General features: G+C 38.2%; 1 protein-coding gene across 11 annotated transcripts in view; it reads right to left on the reverse strand.

The window, feature by feature from the left end:
• Positions 1 to 19,243, reverse strand: part of ABCC9 (ATP binding cassette subfamily C member 9) — a 74,522-nt gene that overhangs the window by 20,357 nt on the left and 34,922 nt on the right. For 7 of the 11 annotated variants that reach the window (XM_075113943.1, XM_075113926.1, XM_075113917.1 and 4 more), the window contains 14 exons: positions 18,805 to 18,915; positions 17,779 to 17,851; positions 16,115 to 16,220; positions 14,470 to 14,508; positions 11,079 to 11,117; positions 9,421 to 9,522; positions 7,919 to 8,003; positions 7,344 to 7,424; positions 6,188 to 6,325; positions 5,556 to 5,681; positions 4,887 to 4,983; positions 2,531 to 2,778; positions 1,460 to 1,608; positions 573 to 642 (listed from right to left, as the gene is read on the reverse strand). In XM_075113943.1, the coding sequence (XP_074970044.1) occupies positions 573 to 642; positions 1,460 to 1,608; positions 2,531 to 2,778; positions 4,887 to 4,983; positions 5,556 to 5,681; positions 6,188 to 6,325; positions 7,344 to 7,424; positions 7,919 to 8,003; positions 9,421 to 9,522; positions 11,079 to 11,117; positions 14,470 to 14,508; positions 16,115 to 16,220; positions 17,779 to 17,851; positions 18,805 to 18,915 (1,464 nt within the window). The remainder of the gene's footprint in view (positions 1 to 572; positions 643 to 1,459; positions 1,609 to 2,530; positions 2,779 to 4,886; positions 4,984 to 5,555; positions 5,682 to 6,187; positions 6,326 to 7,343; positions 7,425 to 7,918; positions 8,004 to 9,420; positions 9,523 to 11,078; positions 11,118 to 14,469; positions 14,509 to 16,114; positions 16,221 to 17,778; positions 17,852 to 18,804; positions 18,916 to 19,243) is intronic. The other 4 variants (XM_075113984.1, XM_075114003.1, XM_075113975.1 and 1 more) reach the window with 3 other exon arrangements.

Here is a 19,243-nt window from a genome sequence, read left to right on the forward strand (position 1 = left end):
AACAGGCAAGAAAGAGAAATTGTTCTTGATATCCCAAATATTTAGAGAAACAGCATGCTATTTCTCAGAGCCTCTTAATTTTCCTTCCATGTTCCCATCACCCTTACATTCAGGATTATTACTCATCCAAATATTTTAATTCACAGCCATAGTGAAAGCATCCCTTCCTCTTCCTGAATGCTCTAAATTCACATGTGTACCAGCCAGCATGGAACATCTATTTGTCACAAGTACTCCCATACAGTTAAAGTTGTTTTATTCTACCCTGTTTCCTCTTTTTAGCCCAAAATCTGGTGTTTTGCTAATCTAGATTTTCCAGCAGAAGCAACGAGTCTGCATATGAAGACATTAAGAGCCACCATCTCCCACCACGTTTATTCTAGTGGTTACCTGCCCTCATTACTACAAATGCGTGTGTACTTTCTATTTTGAATTTGTCTTGTATCATTCCCAGAGCCCATTTTTGCTATGCCTTTCTCTACAGAATATTTTAATACATCAACTTATTCAGTAGCTAAGTGAAAATTTACAAAGCCAAGATGAAATAAAACAGAATATATTGGTACATCTACCTGATCAATGATATTTGTATCAGCAGAGAAGCGATTTAGAATTAGCCCCAACGGAGTTGTATCAAAAAACCTGTTGAACAAATTAAAAATGAAATGTTACCTGAAAAGGAATTCCAGTTTTGGATAAAAAGCACGGTCAGACAGAACACAGTTCTGTGTTCAGACATTTTCTAAGACCAAGCTGTAATTATGAATAACATAACACATCATAATGTCTGCATCCTGATTATCCAAATGCTTCTCTTGGCATTTCCTCCCCCCCCCAATTTTTAAGTCTCCTCTTCCAAAAAGCTATTGGTTTGCCCCCTGCTCTTTCATCCACACTCCCTCAAGATTTAAGATCCCTTCCAAAGATCACAGTCTGCCCCTGGCCACTACTCAACCCCCTGCATGGTACTGGGCACCAGGACTCAGTCATTTAATAAAAGAACTGTGATAACTGTATTCATTATCCAGGCGTCCTTTTGGCCATCCTGCTGCCTATGAGAGACTGTGGTTACTGTGCACAGAACCTGCCTCTGGCCATCAGAAGAAACTTGTCCACATCATTTGATCCCATGCCCATTGCTCGGGGTTGGAGGTGGGTGTCCTGGAGCTAGAACTGCACTCAAAGCTTTCCTTGGCACCCCAGCCTTGAAGAGGGTGCCAGCTACCTGACACATTTCAGCCAGATAAAAAAGGAGGATGACTGTCAGATGTTCTGACATGGAATTTCACCACCCCACCCCCAGCCCCCTGGCTCACTTGACTAGTTATTCTCACTTTTTGAGGCCTTGAAGAAAACAGGGCAATTACAAGAGCTCTTCACAGGAGTATCCTCCCAGTTACAAAACCAGGACAGGTTTTGGCCACGTAGATTTTCAGGAAGAACGTTATTTTTGCTGTACCTGATTGGTCCAAGAATGATCTTGTTGAGGAGATTATGGTGTAGGTTCTTGGCTGCTGTGAGGCCCATCCACTCCACAGTCAGAGACGTGATGAGGCAAAGGACAATCCCTGCTCCAGAGAGGGTGCTGAAGACAGCTACATGAGAAGTCTAATAAAATGACAAATACATCAATCCTAGAAATAAACGCACATTTCTCTTTTCTACTAGGAAGTTCCCACGGTACCTGGTACCAATCAGCTAGTATGTCACATCACTTATCTTACAGAATTATATCAATATAATATTTGGGAAATAAAAGAACTATGACAGAACTGCAATTCATTAAGTTCACATAATTAGAAGATCTGGCAGTTCTGAGATCCCTCACCTACTGATGAGTAGATCCCTTGAAGACCTTGAAGTGCTAATACTTAGAACTCTGAAGAGAGACTAACTGGACAAATACAAAAGTATGCAAATTGTTATCCAAGAAACTCAGACAACCAAAGTAGAACCTCTCAAGAATTAAGGCATTTGAGAGACGTTGGAAAGTTCCACTTTATTAAGTTCAAGCACCACTAAAATTCCCAGAGCCAATCCTAAACTAATCTGCCAGGACTATAACATATTTAAGCCTTCTGAAAGTTTACTAAGTGATTTTCAGTGAGATATTAGTATATGAGTCAAATTTACAGCTATAAACATATTGTACTGAAGTAGTACATTTGAAGACCTTTTTTTTTTTTTGGCAGGACATTACTGGAAAGCAGTACTTAGGAAAATGGGGCAATTGATTTATGTGTTAAAAAAATCCAGATGGAAAAGTTTAGTGTGAGATTCCTTCCTTTGAAAAGTCAATCATTTTTCTTACCTCAGACGTGCTTCTGTTTCAGCTTTGCATGATTGAAAAGATTGATAAAATTTGAATTGTCTTATGTTTTATCATAAACAATTCATCCATCCTGTATAATAATCAATTGTACTCTATCTGTCTTTCTAATCTAGCTGGCTTCTAGATGAACAGCAAATAATTACTTTAGAACATTTTTTTCTTTTTTTTATCCCTGCCAAGCTCTAAGATATGCCCCACCTTATTTGTGCTGTTAGCATTATCAATGTTCCTGACTTCATTTCCATTGTCCATGGATGTCCACGTAGCAAGCCAATAGTCTATGGCCACTATAACTGAGTGTTTCAATAACTTTGAGAAAATCATCAGAAAGAGCAAGAAAAATCCTCCAGAGGTTAGGTATCTCCAGCAGGTTTTCCATGGCATCTTTGTTCTGAGCCTCAAGACAGTTGACATATTATCATCTTCATCTTCTTCCTCTTCTTCCTCTGTGACTCAGAAATTTGATCAAGTTAGCTTGGATTCAGTACTAAGAATTATACTCGGTCTTACTGGATTTGGTTGACTTTTTTGTTTTGAATTTTAATTTTAATGGCAATATTAAATTTGTCATTTAAAAACATATTTTCAGGAGACTTTCCCTGTGCTCTTCGGGCAACTCTATAGACTGTCAGTCTTTGGCTAGTTACAGTTTTGGTAATAAATATTTTTGTAAGTCAGGCATTCAGTACTGACTATTTGTACTAAAGACTAGGTCTTTCCCAACCTGTTCAGTTGCTTTTATTATACGGTCAGCAGAACACTTTGGGTCACTATCATCAATAAAGTTTCTAGAAAGCTTTCCAAAGCTTTCCATTCAGATGCTCTGACATCTGTTGAAGGAAAGAACTCCATTTTTACTTTATTCCTGATTACTAAAGTTTTGTCTATATAAAAGGGAACAGCTGTGGAATTAACATTTCTTCTAGTCCTTCTTTGACTGTATGATAATTGTTCACATTACACTGAAATACAATTGGTGGAAGACTTCTACTATGGGAAATATATTTTCATAGGTACATAAACATTACATTTAAAAATAATCTTTTTTCCAGGTAATAAAAATATACATCACAGCTGTGCAGGCTGCACTTGGGGAAGAGAAATGTTGACCTGCTCTTGACAGCCCTGAGCTGACAGCATTTCTGATTTTGAACATTAAAAACTTATTAGTGAGTGATTTCTTGAAAATTGAAATCTTGCACTTTTTGGGACACAGAGCCTTTGTGTATGTTCCCTATGTCACATAGTAAGTGTGGATGACCTGGAATGCAATGTCATGTTATATTTCTGCCCTGAAGTTACTGATACATGTTTTATGATCTTAATTATGCTTTTTGCAGGCATTCTGTAGATTACATGGACATGTCTTTTTTTCCCCCCCATGTTTTCTATCTTTCCCCACAAAGAAGATACAGGTTTTTGGCAAGGCTTTCTTGCAGAGACCACAAGGAGGAGCTTGGGAATGACCTCAATTTAAACTCCTCCCAGAATTTAATTGATAAAGTGCACGGATGACTGGACATAGTAAGAGCTGTTCCACTCAGTTCTGCCAAAGAAATATGAAGCCAACATAATATTTCCATCTCAGGGGCTTTGGGGTTCAGCTCTGCCTATTGTGCAGTGATTGGAAATATCTTCAAAACAGAGCAATCCAGGAACTACAGACCTATGACTTAAGATGACAATCCATCATGAGCATTGCCAGATGAAACGCAAGGCAGCAGCTGAAAGCCTGCTAATAGCCAGTTTGCGTTCTGTGATAAACATCACCAAGATAATCCCTGCAATTAGTGCTCCTGTTGAGTTAAGGTGAAGCCTACAGCTCACCTCTTCTCTTCCCTGGCACAAACTTATTGCTTGCCAGGACTGACTACTCTATTTAGGCATGGTCTGGCATCCCAGGGATGCTCCTGATGGGTCATGTTGCCAGCTTCCAATACCCAACTGTGCGTTCCTCTCTGCCGCCCACCCACTTTAAAAGTAAAATCTGAATCTGCAGCCTCTAAGACCACCAAGACTTGTGGGGAACAAGAAGATAAGCTTGAGAACAAAGCCTAAGATTTCTCCCATGAATAGTCTTAGCTAGAAAAATAGCAGATTAACTATGTATCCAAAATGGAATTGAAAATAGCTACAAGTTTGATCACGTAGTGATATATCAAGACCCAGAACAGATATCTCATGGGGCACAGGGATACAGATGATCTAACATTATTGTGCCAATGACTTGACACAGCTACCTCAGTTTGCATGAATAACAATTCTTACCTTTGTTTTACTTCTGTCTCACCCTTCACTACCTCCAGGCAGTATGAGTTAGCAAAGGTATCACCTTGTTTTGGTACACCTTATCCTTGCACAATGTTTAGAGAAATCTATGGAGAATCCCTTAAATAAGTCATAGTCTAAACAAGTTGAAGTATTGAACTTTCCACTGTTATTACCAAGTGTCATGAACATCCTCATACTTTGTTGCTAAGAACTGCCAGCAGTTCAAGTGGAAAGGCAATGATACATGGTAATAGAATAAATAAAGTGAAATGATGAAACATACCTTCATCTTCATCTTCCAGTTGTGATTTGGATTCTCTTGGGTACATGGCCCTTCTGAGAGTTTTTCTTTCAAGAGTAGTCTGGTCAGCTTCCATATCCTGTCATAGGAAAACTTATTTATTAATTTGAGAGCTTAGCTGTCTGCCATTGTGGTAGCACCAATAGTAACCTCAAAGAGACTACTCAGATGATTTAGCTCACAGAATGCAAAAGCACAGTATTTTAGGATTCATCTTTCAGAAAATCCCACCTTCTCCACCTTTTTCCCTCTCTCTTTTTCCATTCTTTCATCCCCTTTCTTCTGGAATGATAAAAACTTCAAAAATAGTCTTTAGAGAATCTTAAATGCTCATGGCAATAACAGAATAAAAGGTTAAGAGATAATTGAGGAAGTTTCTTAGTCTGCCCCTTGCCCCAGCAAAGGATCAGTTGTGCACCACATTTTAAAAGGATGTTTGCCTAATGTGTCCATACAAACCACCCATGACGGATATATCACACACTTCCTAGACAATCTGTTCTGCTCCTTATACTTCCTTGCAGTTCATGTATTTTTTCCCTAAAGTCTAGTTTAAAACCTGCTTTCTGACATGATTTGTTTTTTTTTAGAAATTAACTGAAAAATATTTCTTTTCAGAAATGTCATCCTTGCCCAAATGCTCGTATTTACCTTTTCCAATTCTTGATCCTGGCGATTCATCAAAGTTTTCCAGTGTTCATATAGCTCAATATCCTTGTTTTGGATATCCTTTAGTGTCCCTTCTCTAAGCACCATCCCATCCTTCATTGCTATGATCTAGGGGAGAAAGCATCCAATAGGTCTACTCAGCAACATAGGTACCATAATCATTGACCTGGATCCTACAAGACATGTCTCAGTATTTCAGTATTGGTGAGAATACTGTTAGGCAAATTTCTGTGTTCTTTTTATTCAATGTTTTATTAATAACGTCTTAAGTTTGTTGACACAGCTCATAAACTGAAACTCCTATAAACCATGCTTACTTGCACTTGTAAAAAGCATAGACAAGACATAATAAATAATTGTCATATTTGTAATTAAATCATAATTCTCTGGTGGCTTTCAATCAAAAAATGTACACAAATAATGTAACAATAAAATAGTTTCTTCTGCTGTAAAATTCATGTTATGTAAAGAAGCAGTTAGCCACATGGCATACGGAATGGAGAAGCAGGGACTCTATTACAGAGAAAAGTAGTGATCTCATCAAGCGTTATGGTGCTAACTTCAAGTCTACGTTCATCATTAGCAAATCTGCATCATGGTATCTCTTCTCTTACCCAGTCAGCATGTGGTAGATATTGTAACTTATGTGTCACCAGAACAAGAGTCCTCTTGTCCTCTTGCAGAAACTTCAAAATCCCTTCCTGCATTAAATGATCACTCAAGTGAATGTCCAGTGCAGAGAATGGGTCATCCTGCAATCAAACCAAATTAAAAAAATATTAGAACAGGATACAAAAAATAGTTTTATGTCTTTCAAGAGTTTTTTAAAAATAGAAATCATCTGCCGTTACTAATGTTTCATATCTCTCTAATGACCAAGACCTAGTGAGAGGGTTGAACCACAAAACAGTGAGCTAGAATCCATTGCTCTTCAGTTCATAGCAATGGACTCTGTTAATTTTTTTGTGTCTACATGTGTACAGTGCTGGTGCCACACTGAGAGTGTGGACTAATGCTGATCAGGAACAGCAGAACTGAAATTTCCCATCCAAATTTGAAGATGCCAGGATCCAGAGCCAAGCTTGGGCCTAATTTTGATGGGAAACTGGCACAAGAAAGACAAAGCAGAGTTAGGAACTGTTCTAAGTTCCTCCAAACTATAGTGCAGATGTGCTTGGTCTTCACTTTGAGTGGGTAGCTAGCAACAAGAGAACATTCAGATAAGGGTATTAATATGCAAACACTTTTCTTCAAGAAGAGAAGGCCCTGGTTAATTTTGAAGCGGCTCAAACAGCTCCTTAATGAGCAGTAGCCTCCTGAAATTCCTGACATGCCTTGAAACTAGTAACAGAGAATGGAGTTTGTCCAAATCCACAGCACTCCACAGGAGTGATGAACCCTCAGTCTGTTCATTGCTCACAAGTAGTTGCATTATGGTGCTTTTCCTTATCAGAAATCCTGCTGATTTCAGTGGGGCTATGTTGATAGCATGTCACGACTGAAAGTGAGCAGAAGTTAGACAATCTGTTCTACTCTTCCACTATTAATCTCTGAAGGAAATCCCACCTTCATCAGTCTCCCAGTATGTACTAATACTGCTTCTGGTGAGGGAAATGTTTATTTCCTATCTATCTCTCTAATTTGTATTTGGGGTTGAATACAAGTCTCTATAGTTTTCTAAATCTAATGTAAATTTTTCTAAAGCTGAATATAAGGAACGACAGTTTCATTACTAACTTTCCATGCTCCATGTGAAAAGAAAATTCTTACCAAGAAGACAATGTTGGTGTTCTGATAGAGTGCTCGAGCTACACAGATTCTCTGTCGTTGGCCGCCACTTAAATTAATCCCCTAATGAGTATAATGGATCAGAAATATGCATTTTGAATAAACATTATGATAGGACTTTGGAAATGTGATTTTTTACAGTTATACAGAGTTCCAATAAAAATAAAAAACTTTGTTAAAATGCTAATCCTGTTGACAAACGAGCATAATCCTCATATAATATCAGAAGAAAAATGATTATTCAGCAACTCATCATGGGTCAGTGCAAATTATTAAGGGCCTCTCTAAGCACAGTAGGCTTCTTAGATTGAAAAATGCAACCTATACTAGCATCAAATTCTGCAAGCAGAACATAGGAGACTTTGATCAAAAAATCCCATTTGAGAGACAGCTGAAGAAGGAAAAAAGTTTTCAACTTTTTTTGCAGTAACGCCTAGGGAATTATAATTATTTATCAGGCTGGCAGCCCAATACAGGCTAGATCTGTCTGAGGGACATCAGATAGCATTCTCTTAATGCACAGGCAAAGCAGATATAAAAGCATTCATGTTATTTACCCTTTCTCCAATTTCTGTCTGATCACCAAATGGTAGTAAGTCAATGTCAGGCTGCAGAGAGCACGCATCTGTAACAGCTTTGTACCTGTAAAAATTTTATGGTCATTGCAATTATTTAACCAGCCACTTTGCTAACACAAAAATCTCCAGCTCAAATTCATTGCTAAATTATGGCTGTATCATGGCTGGATAATTGCAGAAAAAAGTAGGGCAAAATGATTATTCAGCAACTAATCATGGAGTGTTGTAAACTAAGCACTATAAAAAAATGACATATATATTATACATCTTTATTGGCAAGCCTACTTTTTAAGATACAATTACATAAATCATTAAGTACATTCCTCCCTATCACGGAGCTGTTTTGCTGGACTCTGGAGTATTTGAAGCCATTTTCCAATGAGTTATTATTACTCTTCCCTTTTTAGGTTCCTCTTCATTTACTTCAGTGTGATATTACAGGACAAATTAGCCTTACAGTGCTTCTGAACTTGCCAGGATCAGGAACCACTTGCAAAAACTTGAAATTTGTTGTGAGATTTCTAGGTCTGTGGGGTATCGCAGATGATCTGCTAATAAGCATCGGGGATCAGACTATCTGGGTGGTGTAATTCAGGCTTGCCCCTTTGATAGGAGTGAAGTTAGGCTGACAGATGCAGTAGCTGAAGAATCTGGTCTCTGAAATTTTAGATCTTTATCTGGTTTTTGAGATATTTGGTCATTGATAAGTTTTATTAAGTGGCAATGGAGTCATACATCTTAACAAAGCACACACTGAGAGGACTGGGAAGTATTTTTAATAACTTAAAACAAAGAGAGTGTTTGCTTTGAAAACATCAGCAATTTGTTTTCCTTAAGTCAAGTTGCTTTTTCCATGGCATTTGTTTGCTGACCTTTTAGAGGGACACAAGAAGCAAGTGCTGGATAAGCACAACAGAAGCTATGCACCTCAGCTTTCACACTCCCTTCTCCTGTATTTCTAAAGGAAGAATTAAGGTTATTTCTGTGAGGTACCCCATATTCATACGTGCAGTGTTTTTGAAAAGTGGCTGCTCAGTAACTTGATCACAGCAGGATTAGCACATAAATTCGGTGGAAACATGCCTAGTATCCCTACTTCCAGAGTTCTCTGGTAGCCTCAGGGTCCATTAAACAAAACAAAAACATGTCAGAAGTCTCCAAAGATGGGATTAATCTCACCTAACTTTAGCTGCTTGAAAAATACACGTGCCTTCCGCTGTATTCCGTGGAGAGCCACTGCCACTGTGTGATTTCTCACAAACTTCTTAGACATGCATTCTGGTTAGAGACTGAGGCTTGAAAGGCTAATTTAAAACAGAAGCCTTCCTTTGAGATGGCTAAACCCAGGTGAGCTAAATCCACCCCAGGGTTAATGTGCCTTGCTATTTTTCAAAATCTACAAACTTCCTCCAGGAGAAGAAGCAAAAGAAATCTCTTTAAAAGAAGCTGCCAGGTGTTTTTGCAAGGGCATTGATATTTACCTCTGTTTATTAAATGGGCTCCCAAAGATAATGTTTTCCTCCACGGTTGCATTCAGCAGCCATGGCTTCTGAGCTGCATAAGCCACTGAGTATCTGTTTCTACTGTAGAGAGATAAAGAGCATTAGTAAAAAGCAAAGCACCCACATTATGAACTGTCTGAGAATCAGGTTTTTTAAAATCAATTTTATGAATGTGCATTCATAAAAATACAGGGAAACACATAGGCAAAGCAACTGTTACAAAAGTGAAGGGAAGAATTTTAAATTAGATGGTTTTGTTAGAGCAGCACCCACTCTCTCCCCTGATGGCAAAATCTACACTGTTCATTGTAGTCTATTTTACTATAAATGGCTGCTACCTACCTCAATTTAGTAACTGCAATTTCAATCCAAAGGCAAATGATAAATAACTAAAATTATTAAATCCTCACAAGAATAGTTATTTGGTAGTTTCTTCCCTAATATCAAAACAGCTAGTGAAAAGGCACTGTTCAAATGGCATCAGGACACTTGACTTGCTGCTTTCTGAAGTTTTAGATTATTTTATGTGGCTGTGCATATTAAATACTTTTTTCTCAGTTAATGTTTTTTTCCTTTAAGTCTGTTAGGTCCCCAGTGAACTGACATGATATTGGAAAAGAGAACAGTTTGATACAGATTGGGAAGGAATCTCTACAGTCTCCCAAGTACTTATTAGGTGTACTTCAAATGTGTCTAAATACCTAATGAAATGTGTACAACAGGGGTATGAATGTTCTTTACTTCTGGCTGTTTTGCCTATGTATGGCAAAAAATGTTATTTCAGATATTTTTCTGAGATGCTCATGATGTGTGAGGCACGAGGTGTGAACTGGTATCAGCTTGTGGATCTGAACGCTTCTCTTCCTTCTCAGTCTCTTTCACGGTATTGCTTCAAACCAAACATTTGACATAGCTTTGTATGTAAACATCTAGGATTTGCTATTGAGAGAGAAGGTGTTAGGGTATAAGAAATAGCTGGTTAGAAGCAGTCAGTAGTATCCCAAAAATTTTAGGAGTTTTAGCAGTTCAGTATGCATTAGTATGAAATATGTCCTCAGGATTACCAGGTAGCAAATCATGGTGTGGCTCCCAACCACAGCTATGTGTGCCACTACTTCTCTATCAGTTATGACATGTTTTTAATTTAGTTTGTCCTTCTTCTAAACCTGCAGGCCCTTTCACTGAAGCCAGGGGTGGAGCCACTGCCTGACTTCAGCTGGAGCACAGCTGGTTCCCTTCATACACTGTGTGCCCTGGTCCATCACACAGCCATCAAGCTGGGTTACAATCAACACAAAACCCAGTGCTGATCAGAAAACATGCAAACACATGGCAAAGGTACACATAATGATGTCTTACATCTAGAGGCCCTGTCTTGCAAGATACGGAGCACACTAAACTCCCAGTGATGAGCTGGGAGCTCTGAACACCTTTCAGATAAGACTGAGGTAGTGGTACAATGGCTGAAGAAGATTGGGATCCACTGGATTTAACACAGTCTGTCAGCTAATCCTATGGTAAATGATTACTGACATGGTAAGAAAACACAGAGGTGGCTAAGGGTACAAAGATGAAGGTTTGAGGAAATTCTGAAGAAATGAATGTGTATCATGATACACTAAAAACAGAAATAATACCTTCTGGATGCTTCAAAAGAAGGCTCAGTTTCATTTACACTGTAAATTATGGTAAATGACATTTAGTAAGGAGGAAGCATAGATAATAACATTTTATGTGAGTTTCTATACAGGAAAATTGGAGTTAAGTACATATTTTAAGAACTCAACATCACTCCATAAACTCAAAAAACCCAAGGTCTAATTAAAAGTATATAACTTTTCTAAATACAACAGTTTCATATCCATAGTGCATAGTGGCTAAACAAGCAAGTTATGTTGTTAGAAAATGTATTAAAAATGAAAAGTATATTTCAAAACGTATGAAAAATTAAATGCTTAATGTTGCCTGGGAATATAAAATGTTGACAAGCAGTAAGTTAGCTTCTCCACACAGTTCTGCCAATGACCTGCAAAAATTGGTAACCAATGTCAAATTTCTCCTGGAGCAAAGATAAGATTTGCAGATATGATTTTGCAAGGTACAAACACACTTTTGCATCAGAACAGATTTTGAACCTGTTTATAGCTGTAAGGCTGCATCAAGCCATGCAGAACACCTCATCTTTTCTTGTAAATGTCCACTTCATAAAATACATATCCATTTCATATCCATGAAATACATTTTGAAGAACATGCAATGTCAGTAATGACATGAATGATTTTGCAGCTCCCTGTGTTTGTTAATTGACTTATTAATAGTGTTGAGGGCATGTAATGGCAGTCAAAGCAGTTCTGGACCAGTGATGGTGCTCACGTCCAGGTATGGCAACACATCACTGCAAAGTGCAAAACCTAAGAGTAAGTTTATGCCAGGAAACGGAAACGGACATTAGAAGGGACTATAAAAATGATATTAATGTGTTATTTGCCTGACTTAAAAAAAAACCCAAACCAAACAAATCTTCGCCTCCCAAGCCAACTAATTCTCCAGATGTAATATTTTACTGCTGAGACAGAAATGTCTGCTTGCCTGCTGGGATACCAGTAACTGCAGATGCACTCATAAGCAGAGGATCCAAGTCTGGCAAAGGGCATAAAAATTCTAATAGCAGAGTCCTCGTAATGACAAGCTCATGTATTAAGCATTTTCCCAAAATGCCAGAACTAAGACATGTTGCTTTCCGTGCTGCACATCAGCTCTCTAAGAACTCTAATAATTCATGCCTCCTGAAGTGCACAATCAATGTGTTTCCTTCGTGCACCAATGGCCAGAGGAGATATTACATCAGAGGCGAATAAACCCTGCTGGTTATCTCGGAAAGGTCAGAGAGCCATAAATTGAGGCTCAAAACAGACATTGCTTCACCAAAATTCATCCTTTATTCAGCAGAAGGCCCCAAGTCTTCTCCACAATGGAAAAGAAGTTGCAAGAAAGCAAAAGATGGACTCTAATGAGAGATTAAAAAGAGGTCAGAAATTAGGTCAAACCAAACAAAAAAGAAGAAAACCTAAATTCCCTCTATTAAAAATCCCCCAAACTTCTATCAGCAGAGCATTGCAGTGACTTTCATGTATATGATTGGGAGTGCCCTCTGAAGTACAATTTAACAAAAACTGGGCACAAGCCTTGCAAGACCCATTGCAATTCCATAGCAGATTTAATATGCTTGCCATTATAATCAAATAGATTATCTGAATTAGCAAGGACTAATTTTAGGATCTCAGTTTCTTAAACTCTTCTTCCTTGGTTAGAAATTTCATTCCATGCTTAGCTTGACAAATACACTTCTCAAATACAAATTCTCTCAAATTATGAGCGAGATTTCTGTCAGAACCCATGTTCATTAATAATCTCATGAATAAACACATGTAAGACCTTTGCTGAGCTGGGGCCTTCAGAAATAAGGGGATTAAATATTTGCTCTTGTACTTCATTACCCTACTGAATCTGAAAGAGCAGGCCATGGGAGAAGGCTGAAACTGAAGCTCCTGAGGTTTCTAAAAAGAGTATTTTGTTTGCCTGCTGGGATTAGTAATCTTTGATCTAATTTCTTTATTTATTGAAATGTGGCTATTTATATTGATTTTTATTCTGTACTATAAAATATACATATTCCCCAAAATGGGACATGGTAAGTTCAGTGAAATGGTAGGAAAGACTAAACTGATTAGACTGATCAGTTATTTTTATAAGATTTTGAATATATAAGCTGAAATAATACAGAAATTAATTTAAAACAAAGTTTTAAGGAAAAGTGAAAAAGAGACCTTGTTGAAGTTTGGACAACTTTTACGATAACTCCAGATGTTTTAAAATAAACTAATGCATCTCTAACCAGGCCCAGATTCCCTCAGCTTGCAAACTGAAAATGGAGGAGAAAAAGGGTTACGAAATCTCTAGGACAGCACCGTAATGGCGCAATGAACCATTTCCTCTGCTAATATAGGCAAGAGATTAGAGGCAAGACAAGGACTGATCATCTACATAAATACTATCCAGCAGTTTGGATGAACTTATTCCCGTCCCTGCAACCAGCCATAGCAGCACAGCAGCACTAGCAGGTGTGCTGACTTTGGCTACTGACATTTGTCTGTGTTACTGTGGTGGCAACCTTTTGGTTATTGCACTTCTTATCCTTCTGAGGGGAGCACTCACTTTTCCTAATTTGTCTTGAAGCTTTCCATAGCTTGAGGGCAGAACAGGCCATTTAGGAGGACTGATTTTGTAATTCTTGTGTTTCCCATGTTTTTCACATAGTACAGAACAACCTGTTTGCACAGAGACCAGTTCAATGTACAGTAAAGGTATACTAAGTGAAGGGCTTCTGCTTAGCCACTCTTCCTTGCTTGGCGGTCTGAGAAGGTGGTTCTGACTTTTTGGCTTGGTATGGATGAGGGGAATACATATGTCTGCATATTCCCCACATCTATCCCTGTATAGACTTAATAATTCAAATCTGAAACAGTCTCGGTTGAATCACTGCATCCGGCTAGCCTCATGCTTCAGCGTTTAGGAAGTCTCTCTAGCTGATTGCTCACTGGGAAAACAAAAAGCCAGTTCTTTCTCTGAGAAAAGATTTGTCCTGGCCAAGATCTCCTACAGAAAGATACAGTAACATGCTTGCTTTCCCTAAGATCCCAAACCAGTGACAGCCCTGACAGCTGGACAGACAACTCTCACTGCAGTCAACCACAACAGCAACAAGATATTCAAGCCCCGTGATGGGCTCTCACAATGATGCATTGCAGGATTACCCCAGTTTAACTGGGACTGAAATGTGGTCCATCATTACTGCGTTGTTACACCTGAGTTTGTTGGGGAGTTCACCTAGCCTGCATTTCATCCCTGGATCAGTAGCTGCGTTAGTCATGCATATAGAATCACATGGAAAGGGATTTAAGAGTGTAAATAGGACTTTTATTCCTTTATTATGGTTTTGTAAAGTATAGGATCCACTTAGTTAAATACCTGAAGTATCCTTCTGTATTCATCTGTCTGTCAGGCAGTCTGAAATTATCAGCAAAACATAACCATTTTTGCATCACCTGTATCACAGTACCACAGTATAGTTTGCAATGAAAAAAGTGGCGCAGTAAAGCCTGATATGCTTGTTAAAACCTGCGTTACCTTTTTGGTTATGTACCGAATGCTAATCAACTGACAATATGATCTTAGTCCTTCTTGAACAATGTGAAACTTGAAAAATATTTCACAATGTTTCTCTAGTATTTTTGTAAGATTTCTCTTTTTGACTAATATTCCTAAGATTCCATATCTTGCTAGGATACTAGGATAAATTTGGTTCTTTCTCAAATATATCTTTGAAAACAATTGTGAGAATAATTTCATCGTACACTCTACTCATTCCTTGTATTTTCTTACACTACTCAGAATAAGAATGCTTGATTGTGAAGTCAAAATCTCCATTATATGTCTCAAATGAATTAACTGTGCTAAGTCACATATTATTCTTCCCTCAAAGCTTAAACTCACATATCATTAAACTAAAGTTAGTCTTCCCTTGGCTCCAACTGTACCTGCTACTCCAGTGAGATCATACGTTTAGAATAGCAGACAGGGAAATATGTCTGGGGAACAAAAAATGCCACACATTCTAACACAGAAAAAGCCAAAATAATCCAGCCTGAAACATTGTTGTAAGAAAAGATGACAAAGGAGGTTACTATTCAAGGCACAGGGCAACAAAGGGATAGGTCTCTGTGACAAAATTCACCCTTTCTCCTCAAAAAGCTAATTAAGAAGAGTTTGGCTTGGTAGTTTTAAGGAAACAGAACTAATCTTTAAAATCAGAGAACAAGTCTTGGGGTTACAGCACATCCCTGCCACAGCCTCTGCCCTGCCTAGGCTGGAAGAGTAGTTGCTGCCCCACCTAGTCTCCATCTGAAGTTCTCATTCACTGGGTCTGAATCCGTGTGGATCCAAAGGTCTGACCTCACTAGCAGTTCCCTTTTCAGCAACAGCTTCTTCAGACCTTTTAGTCTTCAGGTATTCCGTGTCCTCAGGCTGCTCTCTGAACATATTACTGTGAAGAGTAACACTGACTTCCATAGGCAAGGCTTGGCAGTTTCCAGGGAAGGAGAAAAGTATTGCTCTTGTGTTATTATATCAACTATTCTTTCTGCTAGCAGTAACATCACTGAGTGGGAAAGACAGCCTTTCCTGTATGCTGGTACCCCACAAATACCGCTCGACTGAAGGATCTCCAGCCTGTCATGCCTTCACAGCTGCATCGGAATGCTAACTTCAATTATGGTGAGTACTGTAAATCCAGAGTCATCTTCCACCACTGAAGACTACTAGATAACAGGAATAGTATATGCTTTCTATTCAGGTCATTTGCTAGGGCTAATATATTAGATATTAGTCACCAGACTATCCTCTTTCCCTTCCTGAGGTAGTCCGCTCTGAACCATGAACAGAACAGCAATGAAAATCCTTCATAAGTTTGCAGGTGATGCCTTCCAGAGAGGATCTGGGTGATGATAATCATTTAACATACAGTCCTGAGACATGAAGTTTACATTTCTCACAGCAAAACCCAACTACCCCCTTCTTAAATGAATATAGCAATGAATAGCTATATGAAACATACTTGCTCCAGTGAACTTTTCCCTCCAGCGTCTGCATCTCTCCCAGTATAGCAAGGAGAAGTGATGACTTGCCACAGCCAACTTGACCCACAATCATTGTCATCTGACCTATGATAATAATAATAACAAACACATTTTCAAAAAAGAAAAAACCCCACCATTTCTACTCATGTCCACAAGGCCCGACGAGATCCAGTCCTAGAGCACTTGAAATAGTTGGTTAAATTTGCTAGCATCCACTATGTAAATCGACAATATTGCATGTATTAACCTGTGGAAGTATACATTAATGGACAGTACAAGTACACACTAATCTCTGAAGGAATTAGACTATTGCATTGACAGATACTATCATACATTGTATTACTTTACGGAAGTTATTTAGGGTCAAATGATATAAAGTGGGAAGTGATTATTCAGTTTGTAGTTCCATGAAAATTCGGGCCAACCTAAAAAGTGACTGCAACTGAAAGAAGATCCATTACTCTTTTTTGCTTTGCTGTACTCCTCCTTCCCCCACTACCACTTTCCTACCTTCAGTCCTACTCTGTAGTGGCAATGGTGCTTCTCAGATCCTCCCATTAACTAACTGAACTTGCTAACCATGCTAGCTAGTGCATTTGCCAGGTAAGCTTCTCACCAGCTTCTCATTCCTTCTAAAGGAGGTAAAACCTTAGACTGCCTCACCCAGCTTGTAAACCCACGGCCTTAGATTGTAAACTCTTTGGAACAAAGACCTTCTTTCTGGTGGTGCTGTATGTTGCACTGGGCCAGCACAAAGAAGTGTTTTTTATCAATGTGTAGGACACCTAATGCTACAGTGAAACAAATTATATAAACTTTGGGATTATATATAGTACTTTGGAATTGCTTAATAAATATGTGCTATTGAAGATGTGTCAACCTAACGTGATAAGCTATTTTAAAACTAAGTACTTGATAGGATATAGAAATAAAATTTAAGACTATTTGATACCATGAAATACCAACAGACAGTGCTAGGCATCTTTACAGTGATACTACTACTACTACTACTACTACTACTATTATTTTGCTACTTTTCACACTTCCTATGTAAATCTTCCAAAACAAATAGATGTCTTGTAAACCTATGAAACTCCTAGACAAAAGACATTGAGGATGCAAGAAATGCCAGGAGCTTAGCTGGACAAAGAGCAATTCATTGAAAGAGAAATTCATTGAGGATTTCTTGACAGACAAACTACATGAGGCTCCAGATATTCTCTGAGATGAAAATAGTTGTGAACTGGGAGACTGTAATGTTGAAGAATAGTAGAAGTATAATATATGACTGCTGTGTCCCTGTGCACCCACTGATAGCCACTGCTGGAAATAAAATACTGAATTAGATGGACCCTTGGTTTGAACAGGTCTGGAGTTCTCCTCTTTCTTTTTTTAATTTGTCTATTAAAAATAATAATGAGTTTTTTTGCAATCTTCTTTTTCATATTTATTCTTACTTTTGACTTTGTTCCTGCTATTATAAAAACTATATAAACTATATAGGTATATAAAAACATGTAATTTTTTGTTTATTTATAGTACTTCCAAACGTGTGGTTTTGTGTCTTTCACAACATAAAGAAATTGAATTAGTAGCAATTTGATATTACTTATTTCATGTTTAGGGTGTGCATTTATCCTACCTGTTGGGATTCTTATGTTTATGTTGGACAGTGTAGCTAAACCACTTCCCCATGAAAAGTATCCATTGGTCACCTACAAAGCAATTACCACATGTCAGATATATAAATGCATGAAGGGAAAAAAAAATAGAAGGTCTAGTTTGGATTTAAAATATGTTACTGAAATAATTCTGTGATCCATAGACATGGTGAGGTATGCTCCTACACCAAAAAAGCAAGTTAGGTTAGTAAAGATTGCCAAATTCAGAAAGGTTTGTGAATAAGAAAAGTTATTTACACAAATATATATACTGTATGAAACACAATAAAGGAGCGATCTTGAGTTGAACTCTGTTTACCAAATACTTTCATTCTGTCAAGTATAAGATTAAAGACTAAGAATAATGATCACAAGACCTCACAGGTGACAATCTAGTGAGCATAGCTTATCAAGCAATGAATCATTGTACATATTGTGATATATCGCCCCTTGTGAATGTATTTCCAAAGTACAAATTGAATATTCACAAGGTTTATGCTGGAGATTAGAAAAATGTTCCCAGTGGACCCTAGCCTTCTTGTGCATACTTCCTTTGGCACTGACAGGGTCATGAGACATTCTTTGGACAGAGCACATATGTGGGGAAAAGTTGGCCAACACGACTTAAAATAATGTCATAATAAATGACACATCATAATAAATGTAAAAAAAATTACTCAAAGGTTTTGATCTTGGTTCTAAGAATGAAGGAGGAGTGCATGAAGGGAAAGTCTAAAAAATCTGTGTTAATTTCTGCATGTCAGATTATCAAGGTTTTGTTCCTTTAAACTCATGATGCCCCTTTTTTTCCTGAGAAGACAGAGAATCTCTATAAAGAGCTGGTCTGAAGCGAATTCTTCTCACTTTATTTTTGGTTAATTTATTTAAGGGCTTCTGCTTGCAATGGACAATTTGCCTCTGGAAGAACAGCAGCAATTGGGCACTATCTGGTACTGTGGCAGGAGGACCTGCTCCTCATAAAGAATGAGGTGATGTTTTCAAATCACCTTGATTGCGATATCATCTGTCTCCACAGGACGCATTTGCTTCCTTGTTGGCTGTTCGTAGCTTTCAAGCTGGTACCTCAAGGGCTGCCTCCTGTTGATGGCCTTGGTGTGCTACATAGTGAAATGAAGCAAGGAGAAATGTTGGAATTCTCAAGAGAGGACAGCATTTGGTTCCCTATGAAATAGACAATCTATTCCCTTTCCTCCCACTATTCTAGGTCACAAGAAGAAACCAGAAATATGTGTGACAATACAGACACACTACTGTGATGCACGTGTTGTAATGTTCTAAACACCCTTAACTGAAGCACAGGAAATGTCTGATTTTTGTTTCCCATTCATAACCATCTCAAATTTCAGCTCTATCATCCTCCTCAAACCACTAGATAAGCCTGCCCTACCTGAGGTAGCTCCAAACAAAGCTGTGTCAGTAAGTGTA

Source organism: Phalacrocorax aristotelis, chromosome 1 (genome assembly GCF_949628215.1).
Source record: "Phalacrocorax aristotelis chromosome 1, bGulAri2.1, whole genome shotgun sequence".
NCBI lineage: Eukaryota > Metazoa > Chordata > Aves > Suliformes > Phalacrocoracidae > Phalacrocorax > Phalacrocorax aristotelis.